The sequence below is a fragment of the Sciurus vulgaris genome (genome assembly GCF_902686455.1).
Source record: "Sciurus vulgaris genome assembly, chromosome: 4".
In the NCBI taxonomy this organism is placed as follows: domain Eukaryota; kingdom Metazoa; phylum Chordata; class Mammalia; order Rodentia; family Sciuridae; genus Sciurus; species Sciurus vulgaris.
In genome coordinates this window covers 56,387,280-56,407,395 of record NC_136464.1, presented here as the reverse complement: position 1 = coordinate 56,407,395, position 20,116 = coordinate 56,387,280, and the positions used below count along the sequence as shown (strand labels likewise).

Below are 20,116 nucleotides of genomic sequence, written 5' to 3'. Positions count from 1 at the left end.
TGCTGGGGGAACAGCAGCTAGAGGGGCAAGAGTATGGGGGTATATAGATTTGGGGACTCTAGATGGTAGAAATGTGTGGGACTTCTGATGGGTTGAGGTGAGGAATGCCAGAGATAATCTGCCCAACTTTTTCTGGGCCTTAATCATTCTGGTTGGGAAACTGGACAGTGCTAACAGGGTGTGAAGCAGAGGGCGGCTGTGATAACAAGGAGTTTCATCTTAAAAGCACCAAATCAGGAAAATGATGGTGGTGATGATATGCCCTAATTTTAGAGTCATGACACTTAGCAAGGGGATGAAATTGGGTACTCTCACTGGTGACATTTCTGGTTGGAAGATCTCAAGATTCCACCTAAGTGTTATTTAAAATTTTTATTTATTGAATAAAACATACTGTATGCAGGTCAGAGATGTAACTATGCTGCCTTAGGCTTCCACTAAATCAGTATCATCACAATATGAGCAAGTCGTGGAAAACCGATTTGATAGTCAAATGGAAATGAAGGGTGCCCTCTGTGACCCTGGTGGGCCCTTTAACTTGGCTATTAGATGATTCACAACATCGTTAAAGAAAATAAAGTGGGTAGGTAGCATTCTTTGCCCAACGCCTATCATCTCTATTTTGGGGGTGTAGGCGAGGAAGAAAGGGGGCAGCTGGGAGTGGTATTTCCATTAAACAGTTTACATGGGCCCTTTTTTCAGACTCTCAATGGAACAAATCCTCTCTGACCTAGGAAAGAGACAAGGGGCAACCTACCTTAAAACTTCCAAGCTCTCCGCAACAGAACCATGTTGGGTGGTTGTTTGGATAATTTGCCCGCAGGCTTACCTTCTCAGGGGCTTAAAGTTACCAACAGTGACCAGAAAGTTGTTTTTAACAACGTGGCCTGAAAGAGAAGTGGGTAACGAACAGGGGCCAACAGCCGTCCCAGCGCACACTGCTTGAGCCCTTCTCTGGAGGGCCCGGGAACCCCTGCCAGGCCAGCAGGCGGCGCGCACGCGCCGTGGGGCCCGGAGAAGAGGGTGGGCCTGGAGCCGCGACGGGACGTGCTCGCGGCCGGCAGCGGCGGGGTCGCGCACGCCGGGGCTCCGGGAGGTGGCAGGCGCCTCGAGAGCCACTTCCGGGAGGGGCGGGGCCCGCGGCGGCCCGACCTCCAATCTCAGGGGCCGCGGCTGCAGAGCGAGCCGCAGCCTGGTGGCTCTGGAGTCAGTCGTTCGCAGAGGAGGAGCGGCGGGAGGTGGGACGGCCGGCGAGGGAGAGTACCGAGGGCAGGAGCCGGCCAGCTGGTTCCGGCTGAGGAGGTGGCGGGGCCCCGCGGGCTCGGGCTAGGGAGAGCCCGGCCGCTGGGAGCCGGCGGCCGAGGCCCGGCGGGCCTGGGCGGGGGTCGGAGCGCAGAGCGCGCCAGGGCTGAGCGGGTGGGAGGCCTGGAGTGGACGGAGCGCGGGAGCCGGGGGCCGGGCCGCCCGGGCTCGCTGGCCCTTCTCTTCTCGAGGGAGCGGGGTGGAGGCTGGGCTGCCCCCGGGTCCGACCCTCGGCCCGGCTGAGGGTGCTCGGCGGGGCCGGGGCTCCGCGACCCCTGACGAGGGCGGGCGGGGCGTGTCCCCTGGTGTCTCCCTGCGTGGACTGCTTTGTGGGAGGCTGGATCTGGGTTCGTGTCGTCTGCTGTGGGAGGAAAGCAAGTTGCAGCAGGATTCTGATTTTCTGGTTTGGGGTGGAGTGTGGTATCAGAGTGAAATCTAAGCGCTCCGGAGGGGGAGACTACCCTGTCTTGGCTGCTTTGGTGAATCTGGGCGGACCATCGGGACAGTTTAAAGCTTTAGAAGTAAACAAATCTGTTTCCCTTTTACAGACACTGAGAAAGGGACGCACCGAGAGGAAGATGCCTAGTACCGACCTTCTGATGTTGGTGAGTCTTTCCCAGACATCCTCCTCTTTAGAATGTTCTTGTTCCAGAAGTTTTGTTTTTAGTCTAAAGGATCTTAGTGTGGCGATTCTACCTCCGAGGTTTTCTTTTGGTAGCTGAACGTTTCTGCCACTTTTTTTTTTGGGAGGGGGGTGTTAATGATCAGAGTGATTAAATGATTGACTGAAATATATTAATACAGCACATAGAGACCTTAAAATCCCCTCCTCTGTGCTGGGATCAACTCAGCACCTTGTCCACACTAGGCAAGTGCTCCACCACTGAGCTGCATCCCCAGTCCCTTTAAATCTTTTTGAAAATTCTTGCGGATGACTTTTCTTTCTTCCATACTACTGGACCAACCTTAAAACTCCTATTTATTCATTTTATGTGGATCTTTCATATATTAGTTTAGAGGTATTTATCTCCTAGAGTTTTGATTTCCTGAAAGGCAGATGACATGGTTTATATGTTTAGAGATGAATGAACAAGTATCAAAGTGCTCTGAATATAGCAAATGCTTAACAAATGCTTGTTAAAGTGAACTAGTCTGGATTAAAATTGTTGCCTTTTTTTTTGTGGAAGCTGTTTTCTCACCTCTGAAATCTTTATGTGTTGTTTTTTCACTGAGCAGGAAGAAAATACACTAAATGTACTAAATGCACAATGATATTCTATTCTTAGGACATTTATGATTCCATGATTCCACATAGGCTCTTTTTCATGAAAGTTGTGGGGAGCCCACAGTTTTCAAGTAGCAGTGCAGAAATATCTGGGTTTAGTTTTTGTTTAATAAATCACTACTCTGAGTCTGGTATCTCATTGTGCTCTATCAGTGATTTAAGAACAGTTTCTCTCTTTATCTCATTAACCTAGAGAGTTGTCATTGAGAAATTGCCAAAAATTAGTGGTATGGTTCTTATATTAGTACTGACTTTCTGTAGTGGTAACACCTGTAAGGTCTTTAGGAGGGATAAAGAAGAGAGAAACTAAGTTGTGATCCGTTCTGGCTTAAGGTGGGGAGCAAGGATGGTTTTTGTTGTATGTAAGAGACAGAGGAATACTTTGTTTATATACAGAGCCTGATGATAAGTTTACCTAAAATATATTCTTGCCCCAAATGTCATGGATTTTCAGCAGACAGTAAATAGCCTTATGTAATTTAAAACTTGTATTATGAGAGCATTATGTTAGAAACATTGTAAACTGTAAATAAGAAAAAGGAGACATATCTCCTATCCCCTTCCCTGCTTGCAATAATTTCATCACCCAGATATAATCACTGTTACTATCTTGGAGGGTTCATGCAGAATGGCTTATAACAATTGGAAGTTCCTGGTTTTCCTCTTATAGATTGATGTGTTTACATAAATTATAGATTTCTATATTTAAGTATGCTATTTCTCCATGTACAGAGTTGTGCTTATTTCTTCTGAGGCTTATGAGTGTACTTTGACAATCCAAGTAGTGAATGCATTTATTTAGAATATTAACTTTGGAGTCAGTTTTGTTTTGAAATATTTCTCAGCTGTTGCCATGTCTTTTACTTCCCCACCTAATAATCTAGAATGTTTAGTATTGCTTTGCTTTTTGCTATAAGGATTGATTTATGTAGGTGTGAGTGGCTCTTGATGATCATTCTTTCCTAAAGACAACATACAGGTTGCATGAAATGCTTTTACTGGAAAAGCTGTCATCCCTTCCTTGATTATAATGATCTATAGGCTAAATAGTAAAGAACCAATGACCAGCACTGAGGTTTTCAGTGGGACACAAAGCTGTCATAATGTAAGTTCAGCATTCCCTAAATAGTTTATGTGATATGTTAGGCAAATTCTTGGACCTCTGACTGGAAAGAAAGGATTCAAGTGAATGAAAAATAACGTTAGGGCAATATCTCACAGACTCTCACAATTAAAAATTATTAATCATATGATATTGATCATATACTCACATTAATCGTATGATTTAGCCTCTTATATTGCACATGAATCTTTTGTGGAATATCTCTGCTAAGTGGATATCCAAGTCACTCATCCTTTCTGCTTGCAGAATAAGAGGAGCAAAATCTAGGAACCAATGCAAGATCGAGTCAGTAATAATAGTATCACTCTTATAGCTAACTTTTATTGATCATATATATTAGATGCAGAAATAGATATTCTACATATTTACTCCACTTTCATAAAAACCATTTGAAAAATACGCTGGCATTCTTCTTTAATAGATGAAAAACTAGACTTAGATACCACAGCAGTTAAGTAGAGGGCCAAATCTCACCTCGTATGATCTGACTTCAGATCCCTCCCTCTTAGCTCTTGTGCCACTGCCTCTGGTCTATATTCCTGATGGGCAACTGAGTTTGCTCACTGTCCGTTGGCACTGACAGGAGAGGGTTAGTGTAGAACAGAAGGATTGGATTGCTCTGCACTCTAGGGGCACTTTGGAAATGTTGGGGTGAGGGAGAAGGGGGGAGTCTTTTGTCTTCTATAATAGTCTTATCTAAAAATACATTTTATTATAAAATTTTCTGTTAGGAAGACTATAAAGAGGAAGGGATTAAGAGGGAAGGAGGAAGGGGTGGCATGGGGAAGTACAGGAGAATGAAATCTACCGAGCTGTGCTACGTCCTTATGTGAGTGTACCACAGTGCATCTCATGTGTATGTATGTATACACACACATGTAATTACAATGCACTAATTAAAATAGCTATGATAATAATAGAAGGGAGATTAGTACAGCAGAGCAAGTGGGTTGAGGGAGGGAAGAGGGGAAGGTGCTGGGGAGTGAGATTGATTATTTTATGTTATGGCAAATACAAATATGGTATAATAAATTCCACTATTATGTATAATTATACACCAGTGAAAAAAGAAAAAAATTAAAATCTTGTTTATTCTACATTGTGGTTAGGTCATTATATGGAAATTTAAAGTTTGAATTTCAGTGAAAAAAGAAAAAAATTAAAATCTTGTTTATTCTACATTGTGGTTAGGTCATTATATGGAAATTTAAAGTTTGAATTTCTATAGGTACAATGTTACAATCTTTGAATTTCACTTCAAAATAGTAAAGGGACATTGCAGAATATTTGTTGTAAAAAGATTGGGTTTGGCATTGAGTTTGATAGGGCTGAAAACCGCTTGTGTGGACAGATGCTATGAGAGAGAGCCTGAAATCATCTGACACTCATATAACAGCTGAATCCACACCAGGGAGCTTGGGCTGTCACTCCTCAGTGCATTTCTGCTTTCAGTTTTGTCCGTATTTGATGAGGGTGGTTTGCCTGCCTTTTTCCATTTGCTCACATGTGGCATGTCAAGGACTCTTAATACTTTCCACCTATGCCTCAGAATAAAACAAGTGTGTTCATCTTCTGTGAGTCATGATGCTTTCAAAGGGAATTCAAGTCAGGCAACTCTTACTTCAGCAGCCTTTCTTTTCATCCTTATTTTTCTCAGTGCCAGCGGGTGGCATTACTTTGCAAGTTGCCAAATACTTGTAATTTAAAGGAAAAGGTACTTAATAAAGCCAGTTGTACTTCTCAGGTCATTTTTCTCTTTTCCCATTCAAAGATGATGATTAAATTAGCTGGTATCATATATGAATCAAGGTTTGCATTTGTGGCCTGGTGGTGCTGGCTGGGGTTTGAGTGGTAATTATTTATCTAGGGCAGTGGTTCTCAAAATGGGGCATGTTTGCTTCCCAGGAACATCTGGCAATCTCTGGAGACATTTTTGGTTGGCATACCTCAGAACTACATCTATAGGGTGGAAGTGAAGGATGTACCCAAACATCCTACAATGTACACACTTCACAACCAGAATGATCTGACTTAGAATGTCAGTAATGCTGAGGTTGAGAAACCCTGGTCAAAGGTTCCCTAACAGAGTTAACTGAGTATCTGTGTAGATTGCGCTTTACTATAGGTTGGGGAATGAGTTTTTTCTTAGAGTTGATGAGTCTACTCCCAAGTTACTTAAGGTTATTTTGACTGTGAATCAAGCTCTGCTGCTTTATAGTATACCTTGGAGAGGGTGTAGCATGATCTGCAACAGAACAAAATTCTTGAGAAATGCTTTCATTTTCAGTATTTCAGCACTCTTCTAATTTTAAAAATTTTTACTTGTAGATGGACACAATACCTTTATTTTATTTATTTATTTTTATGTGGTTCTGAGAATTGAACCCAGTGCCTCACACATGCTAGGCAAGTGCTCTACCACTGAGCCACAACCCCAGCCCCTCAGCAGTCTTCTTGAATTGAGAATGACACACCTTTTTCAGTTTGGGGTTTTGGTTCTTTGTTCAGAAATCAAATCTTTCCAAGTCTTTGAGCTTTATCTTTGAACCCCCTCAAATTTTGGGGGGGATTTAAAATTTTTCCTGAATTTCAAATGGAATACCAGCAATAAACTAACATTAAAAGCTTATTTATATTATTAGTGCCCATTTTTATAAAATTAAAAGAAAGGGAAAATTCATTGGAACTGGTAGATAAGACATTTAAAATTTATTGACATTTGGGTGACTGTTGTAGGGTGAGCACTATATTTGGTATTGTTCCAATCTTATAAATGAAGTGGGACTATAATAACTTTGACAGCCATTAGTCTAAAGAAAAGGGGAGTTATAAATAGGTAAACCCCCAAGTCCCAGTATTTGACTTAGCTTTGCAGTCTATGTGTCAAGAATTTTAGTAACATTTGCTTGTTAATTAGGCATTGCCCAATCTAATATTACATACAGTTTGTACACCTGGATGGCAGAGTTAAGAATCAGCCTGGGGTTAAGAATTTTCCTTAGGGAATTGATTTGTAGTGAATCAGTCCATATGTGTAAACATCCAGAACCCAATTACTGAAAGGAAAACCATCCTGTGGGGTGAGGGGAGATAGGAATCTTCTGGAAGGATGGAATAGTGAAGGCTTTAAGTAGCATGTTGGATATGTCAGTCCTCTTGACACACCCCCACTTTGTGATTGAGGTTATCAAGAGACTGTTTTCCAAGGCTGGTCAGGGTTAAGGAAAACCAACAGGGAATGGCAAAATATTCCAGGGCTAGGGAGAACCTTTGCCATTCTTAGGTCTCAGAGGGCAGGGAAGGGAGTGGTTTCTGGAACCTTGACAGTTTGGCTAAAGGAGGGGCTAACCTGTAAGATTGCAGCCACTGCACTAGTGGCCCAGGAGGAAGAGAATCATGTTCTTTTTCCCCTCTCTGATTCCCTATTGGAACTTCCCATTGGCCCAACCTAACTGGAAACCAGAGGATAAGGGAGCCTGGGTTGATTTAATTTAGAGGGCATCTTGTGAGATGTATAGCAGTTGAGAAGTTTGAATGGAGGATCTGGAGGAGAAAAGGAGAATAACCAGCATGCTGAAGTTTTGTTAAGTTAGTTTTAAAAGATACAATTAATGCTTAAGCAGAATCAAAATGGATAGGCTGTAACTGTTACAGAAAAGGAGTATTCCCACTGGTCACAATGGAGGAGGCAAAGTGTTGTCACAGCTCTGGCATGCCCAAAGATGCTTTGTCCCAGTGGTAACCTTAGCACTTAATTGCCTTCATGAAGTGCCTTTAGCAGCCTTGTAGTCCAGCTTTCTTGGTGCATAGCAATCTCTCCTACAGTGCTCTGTCGGGTGTGAGTGCTGAATATGTTCTCAGGGAGTTCTTTTCTGCTGTTGGATGACTTTAATCGTGGGAAAGTGTTTCATTTGTCCAAATCACCAAATGTGTCAGGATTAGGTTTTACTATCTAGAACAGAAAAAGCTTAATAGAAATTTTTAAAAGGTAAGGATGTATTTATTTCTTTAAGAGAAATCAGGAGTAGGCAGCTCCTGCCTGGTTGTGACCATTCCTCTGATTCTTTGAGGTTCCATGCTGCCTCTGTCTTGTGGTGCATTTCCTTCTGGTCCAGGGTAGCTGCTCTGGGTTCCACTTATCAAGTTCTCGTTTTATTCAGCATGAGGAGGAAAGAGAAGAAGAAGGGCTCACTCTCCATTTAAATTGTAGATGCTTTTGCATAAAATTTATTACACATACAGAAGAGTGTTTAAAGCACATATCTACATTTTACAGAGTAATAAAGAAGACAATCATGTCTACTGCTCATGTTTAGAATAGACCATTTACTCTGAATCCCTTATCCCCTACCCTGTTACAGACATCTCTTTCTTTTCCCTCTAGGGATAAGCACTGTCCTGACTATTAGGATAATTATTTCCTCGCCATTTTTTTTAAAGCAGTGTTATCACCTATCTATGCATTATTAAGTTTAGTCTTTTTTAGTTTGAAGTAAATGGATCTTTGTGTATTTTTTTGTGATTTGCTTATGTTGTTCAGTATTTGAGATTTGTCCACATTGTTGCATGTAACTTAGTTGACTCATTTTCATTGCTGTGTGGCATTTCATTATATGACTAAACTGTAATTTATTTATCCTCATTTGTACCCAGGAATGAAATTACTGGGTTGTAAAGCCCACACATCCCTGAGTTTGTTAGATATTGGCATACTTTTCCAAAGAGGCCAGTGCATACTGTCAACAGTTTGAGGGAGTTCTTGTTTCTGTACAGCTTGATGATATTTATTAGTCTTTTTTTTTTTTTTTTGCCAGTCTGGTAGGCAGGTAAGTCTACTTGTGGTTTCCATGTGCATTTCCTGGTTACTGTGAGGTTAAGTTCCCTTTTAAATGTTTGTTAACCTTTTGGATTTCCTGTTTTGTGGATGACTCTTTAAGACATGTGTTTTAACAATTGTCTGTTTCTCCTTGTGTGTTTCTCCTTGTGGTTGTATTAGATTTTGTTGAAATTCTGGGAGTGTGTTGAAATTTTGTGCTAGATGCATACAGATTTCAAATTGTTACATCTTACCTAGTAAGTTGAGCTTTTAATCTGATAACCTTTTTTTAACTTAATATGGCCACATTAGCTTTTTTTTTTTTTGACATGAAATAGGCATATGTAAAATTTGATGAATGAATTAATTACCTGTTGTATAGGCAGAGGATGCAGAATAGTCCTCCTAGCCCAGTCTTCTGGCATACTGTCATGTATGTGTTCTGTCATCCCATGAAATGAGAAAATCATATTTGAATTGAAAAACCAAAAGAAAAAAAATACTTTTTTTTTTTTTTTTTTTTAAGAAAAATGATACAATGAAGGACACAAATCTTAACTGTATAGGTCAGTAAATATTTACATATTGATTCAGTGTACTCACTGCCTGATCAAGATATAAAAATAGCCAGCACTCCAGTAGGCTTCCGGTATTCCTTCCCAGTTGATACCTACCAGAGGTAATCATCCTTCTTGCTGTAGAATAGTTGTGTTGATTTTTTTTTTTTTTTTTTTTTTGAGGTGCTGGGGATCGAACTCAGGGCCTTGTGTTTGCAAGGCAAGCACTCTACCAACTGAGCTATCTCCCCAGCCCCAGTTGTGTTGATTTTGAACTTTAAATGGAAACATACAGTATATTCTCTTCCGTGAGTGGTGTTTTTTTGTTTTGTTTTGTTTTGTTTTTTTAATTTGTAGTACTGAGAATTGGACCCAGGGTTGCTCTACCACCAAGTTACATCCCAGTATGCCGCCCCCCACTTTTAAATTACCAAGCTAATCCCCAACCCTTTTTATTTTTTGTTTTGAGGCAAGATTTTGCTAAATTGCCCCATCTGGCATTGAACTTATCATCCTTCTGCCTCAGCTTCCTGAGTAGCTGGGATTATAGGTGTGCACCATTGTGCTGGGCTGTGTTTGACGTTTTTGTTCAACATTATGTCTGTGACATCCAGCCATGTCTGTGACATCCAACTAGGCTTTTATGTAGCAGTGCATTGTGTTTATACAATGCAATTCATTTTTTCATTTTAGAGCTGAAGAACTTTTGGGTTTCTAATGTTTTGGTTATTTTGGATGTTACTGTTACATTCTTGAACTTGCCTTTTTTAACCCTAAAACATAAATTTAAATACACTTGCTGTGTCACAGCATGTAGTGCCAAACAGGTTTCCAAAGTGGTCATACTACTTTTCATTCCTCTTGGGTTTTCTTAATATATAACTTTTAGATTTAGCTTTGGGCATCAAATGTTAATTTCTGTCATCTGCACAGTAAACACTGAAAAGAGTACCAAGAACCCCTTCCTGGAGCCGTGTGGGCACTTTGTGAATGTGACATGCCCTTCCTTTTTTGTAATTTCCCCAGAGTAGAGCCTACTGCATTCTCGTTTATCTAGTCAAAAATATTAATAACATTTGATGGGAACAAAGAAGCTTTGATTTTTATTATTAAAAGGGCCCTGTTAAAGGCTAAATTTAGAGTTGTAAAATACCATTCATAATAGTTAATTCCAAGGCTAAAATCATAATCCTCTGGAACTTTAGAATCGAAGTGGCTCTTGGGGTTTATTTACACTCTGTACTCAGTATCGGGAGCCCATGGTGTCTGGAAGCTTTTCCTGAAGTAGTTAAGTGTGCTATTTTTTTTTTTTTTTTTTTTTGGTACAGGGCATTGAACTTGGGCCCTTGACCACTGAGCCACATCCCCAGCCCTATTTTGTATTTTATTTAGAGATAGGGGCTCACTGAGTTGATTAGCACCTTGCTTTTGCTGTGACTGGCTTTGAACTCACAATTCTCCCATCACAGCCTCCTGAGCTGCTGGGGTTACAGGCATATGCCACCATGCCCAGCTTTAAATGTGCTGTTTTGAACTACATTTTGGCAGATGGTTCTAAAATGGAATAGATCATTAGTTTCTGAATTCCAATCTTAGTGGTATCTATTCTTTGAGACATTTGAGGCAAATAGAAAATATGTTTTCAAACTCGAAGAGAAGGGAATCTAGGACCAATACCAGAATGCCATGGAGGATTTGCTCCTTATCTAGTTTTTAAAAAAAAATTTTTTAAATTTGTGTGTGTGTGTATGTGTGTGTGTGAGAGAGAGTTTGTTTATTCAGGGTGGAAGAACACTTGGAGTTGTATTACTCAGCCCGTTTTTGAAAGCATTTTCTTCAGATGGTTTTCCAAGAATCATGATGTAACAGTTAATAGCTTCTGTGTGGATGACTAAAAACACACACGTTTATGATTTGCAAACATAGTGGGTAAGTGATTTAATCCTGTTTTGTTGGTAGGTAAGAGGGCACTTGTAGCCTTCTGATTGATTTAGTAGATTGTTGACTCAACATAATTCTTACCAAACTGAGGAGCAGCCCCTTACTAAGATGTATTTTATTACCACCATCTGCAAGAAAATATAAGAGGCGTGGGAATTAGCCTACCGAGAGCCTCTCAGCTCCTTTGTTGCTTTGCTTGAACTCAGCAAAGGTTGCTTTCCCTAGTTGCTTGCTAAAGAGGAAAGGAAAATGTTTATCATCATAGGATTCAGGTCCATCAATATTTACTAAGTATTTATTATCTGCAGTCATTTTCTTACCTCATTTAATATTCATAACAACCCTGGGAGTAGAGGGTAGCATCTTTTTTTCCCTTGTGAACTTTTTATTTTTGCAGATGAGAAAATTCCAGTCATGTATAAGTTCAGTAATGTGACAAAGGTCTTACAGCTTTAACTTAAAGTTATAGCTTTTGTTTACCAGTGGTGACTTTCTAGGACCACATAGCTGCCTTTCTGCAGAACACATCAACATGCCTTTCAGAGTCACAGAAGCGATGAGGCATCAGTTCAGGGATGACTGAAAGGTGATCGTCATCACTCAGATGTTGTAGGATGTTGCTGTAGCATGTACTCAGGAATTGCCAAAGAAAAAACAATGTTTTTACTGAGTTTCATCACTTTAACAGTAATTCTGTTTATAAGTTCTTAAAAATGTGCTTTTAGACACTAATGACCCTCTTTCTCTAGTTTTATACATACTGATACGTAATGGTCCCACAAATTTACTTTTCTTATTTTTTTTCTTTTTCAGTATTGGGGATTGAATCCAGCAGATGCCCAGCCTGTTTTTTATTTTTTATTTTGAGACAGAGTCTTGCTAAGTTACTGAGGCTGGCTTTGAACTTGCCATCCTCCTGTCTCAGCTCCCAAGCTGCTGGGATTGCAGGCATGTGCCACCACGTCCAGCCTGTTCTACAAATCTCTAAGTTACTTAGAAACTTATGGTTGATCTTATTTGGAGTTCAGAATTATACTCTCTGTTCTGGAATTGTAGATTCAGCTGTGTTTGGCCCATTTGGAAACTTCAGAAGGCTTTTTTCCCTCCTTTTTTCTTTTTTAAAGAAAGGCTGTGTCTCAAAAGAATCTTAGGTAGCTAGTCTTAGCTAAGAGAACATATGGTGATCACAGATGGGATTGCTGAGTCACGGTGCTTTTTAAGTGTACAACTCAGTGAATACTTTGTATATTCAGAGATTTGTGCAGCCATCACCATAATCAATTTTAGGACATTTTCCAAAGAAACCCTATACTCTGTGGTCACTTCCTTATTTTCCTCTAGTTCTCGGAAACTGCCAGTCTACTTTCGGTCTGTTGATTTGCTTGTTCAGGGTATTTTGTTTAAAGATTTCATTGCATTTCATATAATATGTAGTTTTTCATGACAGGATCTTTTGGGATTGGCTTTCTTTACTTCGTTACGATGCTTTCAAGGTTCATCCACGATGTAGTGTGAATCAAAACTGCTTTCCTTTTTATTTCAGCTGTAGGACTTTTCCTGGAAAATTTTAAGTAGTGGATATATCCAATAGTTTTTCTAATATTTTGTTCTCATGTACAGAAGATATAGGAGTCTTGGTCTTACTTTACTTGTAATAGGGCCTTTTGTAATGCTAAGGCTATAGATTCATTTTAGAGAAGGGATTATTAATTAGGGAATTTGGACCCCAATGACTGACCTTCAGGATGTCCTTAACTCTTTTATAATTATTTATAAGATTTTATGTTTCTAGGCATTTCTGGGGTGGGGTTGCAGTTGAAGAACTATAAAGAGCTCTAACTTTTGTTAAAAGATAATTTTAATCAAGTAAAATCATAACTTGCATATAGATATAAGATGAACACATTGAGGATTTTATTTCAAAGGGGGATTATCTATACATGTGTGCCACAGGGGGTATATGAGGATTTTCTGTACTTTTCTACCCGTTTTTCTGTGAACATAAAACTGTCCAAAAAGTAAATCTTATTTTTTAAAAAGATTTCATTTTACTTAGAATGAGGAAATCAGGCAGATGTTTTAACTAGTTCAAAGGGGAAGTTCAAACAACAGACACATTTGTAGACCAGTAATATTGAGAATATGCAAATGGAGGTAAAAACTAGTTTCCACAGTGGAGAGGGAGTCAGCTGAACCTTAGAGGACCTGGCACCTTTCACTTTTTTATAGATGAAAATTAGTTTGTATTGCTTCAGTCTTCAAAAGTGGCTCCGGGGCTGGGGGAGACAGCTCAGTCGGTAGACTGTTTGCTTTGCACGTTCAAGCCCTGGGTTCAATCCCCAGCACCGCAAAAAAAAAAAAAAAAAAAAAGTGGCTCCGTGGTGAGTGGACTTGGAAGACAGACTTTTCAAAGGTAGTTTATATAGGCTGAGGGTCAGCAGAGACCTGAGGATAGGTCCCTGTTTTACTGTTTTATTCTTTCTTTCTCTCTCTCTCTCTTCATATATATATATATATATATATATATATATATATATATATATATGTTTTTAGTTGTAGATGGGCACAATACCTTTATTTTTATGTGGTGCTGAGGATCGAACCCAGTGCCTCACCTGTGCTAGGCAAGTGCTCTACCACTGAGCTACAACCCCAGCCTCCTATTTTATTTTTTGAAAGAATCATATGTCAGAAATCTCTAGAGAAGTAGCCTTAGCAACCTTACTTAGGTTGTTCGTATATTAATATTTCTCATCTCTGATAGCAGCATGACTCTTATAGGGATGGGATTTCTACAAAGAGTTAAAAATTTGGAAAATCTGTATTTTTTAACTCCATGACAAAGGAAGATAATCTTGTTAGTGAGACAGATATGTGGAGGGAGAAACTCAGCTGTCTTCTTCCCAGTTGTTGATGTATTCAGGGGAAGTAAGGCTTTTCTGGGTGAAGAACATGGGCTTATTTCAATAGATCTTTTCCAAGAAATTCCCTTTTCCATTCTTCAAAGATCAATGCACTTCTTTTGTACTTTGAAAGATAACCTCTGTGCTTGTACATAGTACGTCACTCAGCTATTTATTTTAATAGACTCAAAGTTCATAGCAAATTTAGTAAGACACCATGTGCAAGCTTGCATGAGTTTTCCTCTTTGTCTTACCTAGTTGCTTTAGGCCAAGAGTGTGATTACCTAAAAAGCCCATAATTACTCTTTACCTCTGTATCACTTGGCATGATCTTCTGCTTATTGAACTTAAGTTTATGCTTATACTCTTCTCTCCTAGTTTAAGTTCCTTATAGTACTCTATGTGTGTGGGTATTTTACTCTAGATTGAACCCAGGGCAGGGCCTTGGGCATGCCAAGCAGGCAATTTACCACTTAGCTACATGATATATACATGATATATATCAGAAGAGAGGTTCTAAGAATTATAACTTGACATAATCAGCATAATATTTACTTCATGCCTTGTCCTGATAACAAATAAATTAAATGACCTTAAAGCAATGTCTCCCCATCAGCTTTTATAAGCTTTGACACTTTGGTTTCCTGTGAGTACCCTCCTGATGACTTGGGCACATTGTATTCTGTCCCCTTTCTGAGACCAGGGTTATTTTGTATCTTAGATGGAAAGATGCTTTGCCTGAGTACTCGAGTATTCAGTGTGGAGCTGTTAATCTTGGAAGTACTTGTGGAATAGTACTGAGTGTGCATATCTGTCCTTGACACAGGATAGCTGGAAGGGAACCTGTGGATTGTTAAGCTTTTCGAGATGAGCTGCTCAGTTACTGGATAGCTTGTCTCACATAGTGGAATCTTAGGGGAAGTATATGGTTTTGCTGTTGATTGCCTAAGAAGTGGTGAATTCAGCTACTTCAAACATTTCTATACCATGCCAAACATGGTGGTGCCCTTGTGCTTCTAGTTACTTGGAAGGCTGAGGCAGGAGGATTGCTGAGCTCAGAGTTGGAAACTTGGGCAACATAGCAAGACTCTGTCTCAAAAGAAAAAGGAAAACGTTACATATATATTTTTCCTTTCCTTTATCATAGTAACCACTGGTTACTTGGAATAGTGTTTGGTTTTGTTGCTCAGTTCTCACTTCTTTAATGACCCAAGGGAGTTTTCCCTTTGGGCTTATGATCTGTTTTTGCTGATAAACTCTAATGCCTTTTGAAGCTCTAAAGACAATAGTGTTTTCTTACCTGTTTACTTTGCACTTGAAGTTCTACAGAATGTAACATGAAAGACAACCAGATTGAGTTACCTTTGATTTGTGTATTTTTAGAACATAAGTACACTAAGGATAAATATACTAACTCTTTGGGTTTATTTTATATTTTAACTTCACCCCTTAAACTGAGGTTTGATCCTTAGACCATTTGATCTTAAGACTAAGTTGGTGAAAACAGGTTTTTCCTTTCCTCCAGCAACATTCTTGCTTTAAACCTCAATTTCTCCTCTTCTGGAAAAACTGTTGGGGGTTGAATCATGCATTTGTATTAAAGGTGAAGAAAGTGGCAGGATTGCAGAGTGAAAGATTTTGATTTTCATTAGTGTCTGGCCAAAGAATAAATATTAGCCAGAAACAAGTAGTTGATCTAGTGGATTGATGTGGCTAGTCTCTAACTTGGACACTTGGTAAGAAAGCCTTTTGGGTATCTGTTTCCCCCTCTGAGATCTGGGTAGTCACTAAATTTGGTGATTGTGTCTAAAGAATGTGTTAAGTTAGCTGTTGGATGATTCTTTTATAAAAGAAAGGATTGGGAAGAGTTTTAAATCATGGGATGCCTGTCAGAAACACCTGGGGGAGGTTTTTTTCAAAACATACATTTCTGGGCTCCATGCTGTACTTCATGAACCACTGGGTGGTTCATTAAGCTCCTGCCTTGGGTGATGTTGATGCACCTGACTGATTTAATGGAAAGTGTTGAATAAAATGTTAGATTCTGGCCAGCCCATGGGTGTACACCTATAATTCCAGAGACTCCAGAGGCTGCGGCAGGGGGATTACACGTTTGAGGCCATTCTCAACTTAGGCCCTAAGCAACTTGGCAAGACCATTTCAAAATAAAAATTAAAAGGGCTGGGGATGTGACTCAGTGGTAGAGTGCCTCCGGGTTCAAGCACCAATACCAAAATATGCCTTCCCTGGGCTCAAACTGGAGAGTCAGGGCCCATATCAGAATTTAATCTTTTTTATTTTTTTGGTACTGGTGGTTGAACCCAACACCTTGTGCATGCCAGGCAAGTACTCTACCCCTGATCTACATCTGTCGTCTTTTTTTAAAATTTATTTTGAGACAGGTTCTCCCTGAGTTGTCCAGGCTGGCCTCAAACTTAAAGTCCTTACAGGCATGTGCCACCACGCTCATCTCATTTTGTGATTTTTGAAGACAGCTCTTCCAAAGTCCTTCCAAAGCACTTTCTAATTTTCTTTCTTTCAGTCTTTCTTTTGGAAGCAGATGAGCAGTGTGAGTGGTGTTATAAATCTGGCAGAATGAAGCTTACAGTTTGAGAAAGCCATTCAGTAGCTGCCCACACCCCAGAAGAGTCTGGCCTTTGTGAACACTTCATCTGGCAGTGTTGGCTTTCTTGAGAGTAGTGTAGCCATGGGCTCTTAATTTGGCTCTTGGAGTAAACTAGAGGAATGGACTCTGAGAGTTGTTAGCTTTGAACCTGTTGGTCTTCTGATTTGTACCATAAATAGTTTGTTTCCAGAAAACTGCGCAGTGGAAAATGTGGAAAAAACAATGCATTTTGAACCAGAAGGTTTGAGTACTTTCTGTGGCATTTTTGAGCTGCATGATCTTTGGACTCAGTGTCCTTGTCTATGAAGTACATATGAAGTACCTATCAGCTCTGATGGCCTGTGGTGTGGCACATCTGTGAGCTTGTCAGAACAGAGCCTGTGTATGCAGTCTGGTTACAAATACCAGCCTTCTCTTCAGATTCAGACCACTATCATTGTCTGCATAGCTTAAATGAGAGAGATGTGGGAGAGGGGGCAGTGGAGACCTCTGAGGATATTAAAACAAAGCTGTCAAGTCTGCACCACTGTAATTATTTCATTTTAGTCGAACAAATGTTGAGTTCCTGCTTTTGACCCTGGAACCTTAGTTTTGCACTGTGTAAAAATCAACACTGAGATTGCTGTTGTGAGAGATAGTAATTATATTAAGTTCTCATGCCAGCTCCATCTAGATGTTAGTCTGTATCATGACCTAGCTGCACAATTTTAGTTTGTTGTCAGCAGTACCATATATCCAAGATAGATTCTGCCCAGAACATGAATTGTAAGAGGAAGACTCTTGAGATGTCACTGAATGAAATATGTTAGGGGATCCTCTGCCCAGGGACACCAGGAATTAGGAGTTGAAAGTGCCGAATACCGAGTCAAGGGGCGTGGGTTCCTAGGTTTCACCCAGCATGAGACTGTCCATGCAAGGTCAGGCATCCATTTCTCTTTGGGCCTTGGCATGTGAAGTGGAAATATTGTACTTGATCTCTAAAATCCTCTTTTAGCTCCTCAATCTGATGCTTCCCAAGGGCTGGAGTATTGCATCAGGACCCAACCTGGGATTTGTGCTGTTTTCAAGGCCCAAAGGAACTACCTTGTCCTTTTTTTCAAGATAGGATGCATTACCTCGCAGAGCCCAATAATTCAGTGAGCTGTCAGTGTTATGAGCTGCTTTTCCATTGGGGACTGAACCTAGGTTGTTTGTGTAACCTAGAAGAACCTTAGAATGATGCCAGGAGATGTAATTTCTGTTATTAACTAGTTGCTTACTCAAAAAGTTGTCAAGACCCATCCAGTTACAATCCCATTCTTTTTTTGGAATTAGAGAATTTTAGAGATGTGTCTCCTCTTAAAGTGTTCCCTTTGAATTCAGGGATTCCCATTAGCCCCTTAAGAATCAAAGAAAACATATTTTCATTGAATTTAATTTTATAAATGTTAGTGAGGAATATTGTCATATTTTAATTTTAAAACCTTTAAAAAATTAATTGCATTTGCTGGTTCTTTGCTTTCTCCCTAATGTATAGGTTCTGTTATTTTTTGGTTTTGTGGTAGAAAGAGTTGATTACAGTCATTTTTTGACACTGGTAATCTCTAATTTCTGAGCAAATTGGAATTAGTATCTACAGAACAAAAACTGATCTGAGCGATTATTCTTTCATCTTTATACCATCCTATTCATTTTTCATACCCACTACTTCCCTGTGTGTGTGTGTGTGTTGCTGGGATCACACCCAGGGACTTACATGCGCTGGTCAAGTGCTCCAACATTGAGCCACATCCACTTTTACCCCTGTGGATTTGGTAACAGCTCTACCACACTAAGCAATTCTTCATGTGGCATAGCTTGGATGGTGACACACTCCTCTGGTCCTTCCGAGATTCTGAGTGATACTGCCACTGCTTTGCAGGATTGAGGTTGTTGATCGCGATAGTGGGCTCTGAGGGATGGCCACCAAGAACTATATGGTGGACATTGCGGTTAGGTTGTTTCCATGGACAGCCTTTGAGGGAACTCAGTCCTTGCATTAATTGCCTCTACCATATTCTAATTACTAAGGATATTGTCTTAGTCCATTTGGGCTGTGATAACAAAATGCCATAAACTGAGTGGCTTAAAAATAGCAAAAAATTATTTCTTAAAATTCTGGGCACTTAAACATCCAAGTTCAAGGCAACAGCAGATTGGGAGTCTGATGAGGGCCTAGAAGGTGGCCCTCACAGAAATGAGTTCATACAAATGCTTCATAGAAAGTATCTTCTGTATCTTCACCTGGTAGAAGTAGTGAATTGGCTTTCTGGGGACTCTTGTGTAAGAGCGCTAATCCTATGATAAAGGCCTCTGCCTTCCTGATCTAATCACTTCTCTGAGTCTTCCACCTCTCGTACCATCAGTATTAGAACAGCAGATTCCAGTGGAGGAATTTTGGGGGAACATAAGCATTTGGTCCATTGCAGGTACAAATGTTTTCAAGAAACATCTGTGAAGCACCTGGCCTCTCTAAGCTTTCATGATCTCATAACAGTGTGCATGGATGTCCTGTAGGAGTGTGAATCAAACCAGTGTTTATCCCTTTCTCAAAACATCTTCTGCTCCTTTAGCATCCCTTTCTCTTCTAGTCTCACCAAAGTTAGTGGTGACACCCTTAACCAGTCTCTCAAATTTGAACTTGAAAGTTTGAAATTAACCATATTTTTCCCACTTTGTAGTTTGAATATTTAATGAGTTGCCAAATCTTGTTTAGGTTACCTCCAGAAAGGTCGTTCAAATCCATATTCCTTTTTCTTTTTCCTATTTCCTTTTTTTTTTTTCAAATCATCCCAATGGTGTACTACTTGAGATAGAATCCCGTTCCTTTCTCCCTTGGATTTTCAACAATCTCTTAACTAAAATTTTTGTCTCTAATCTCTATCCTTTCACCAAATTATCTTTTTTTTTTTTAATATATTTTTTAGTTGTGGGTGGACACAATATATTTATTTTATTTTTATGTGGTGCTGAGATCGTACCCAGGGCCTCACGCGGGCTAGGCAAGTGCGCTACCTCTAAGCAACAACCCCAGCTACATTTTCTTTTTAAAAAAAATACTCTCATGTTTAACAATACATTTCTTTTGTTTTATTTTTTTGCAGTTTGTTTCCTTTTATTCAGTGTTGTATTCTAGAAATAGGTCCATGTAAAATGATCTGTTTTCTTTTAATGTTTCATAGTATTGGTACACAAAGTATGTCCTATAATTTAACCATTAACCTATGGATGAACTTTTACATTTCTTGTATCTTTCTTTTGCTGTTACAAAGAATACTGACATGACTGCTTGAACATATGTCTCTGTGTTCATGTGCAAGTATGTAGATACTGAAAAGTAGAATTTCTGGGTCAAAATAAACATACATTTAAAATGTTCTTAGATGCTAACAAATAGCTTTTGATTTATACTTCCACTCTTCATGTTTTCTTTTTTACCCCCAAGTCCATTTTTTCCCCTATAGCTTTATTGAGGTAAAATTGAAGTACAATAAAATGTACAAATAAGTATGCAATTTGATCAAGTTTGACATGTATGTAACCAA

General features: G+C 39.7%; 1 protein-coding gene across 4 annotated transcripts in view; it reads left to right on the top strand.

Moving 5' to 3' along the window:
• The first annotated feature begins 1,143 nt into the window (after positions 1-1,143).
• Positions 1,144-20,116, top strand: part of SGPL1 (sphingosine-1-phosphate lyase 1) — a 51,557-nt gene continuing 32,584 nt past the window's right edge. Inside the window, exons 1-2 of one of the 4 annotated variants that reach the window (XM_079135795.1) lie at positions 1,144-1,238; positions 1,851-1,907. In XM_079135795.1, the coding sequence (XP_078991921.1) occupies positions 1,881-1,907 (27 nt within the window). In that variant the 5' untranslated portion in view covers positions 1,144-1,238; positions 1,851-1,880. Of the gene's footprint in view, positions 1,303-1,432; positions 1,650-1,850; positions 1,908-20,116 lie in introns of those variants that run through there. The other 3 variants (XM_079135797.1, XM_079135794.1, XM_079135796.1) reach the window with 3 other exon arrangements.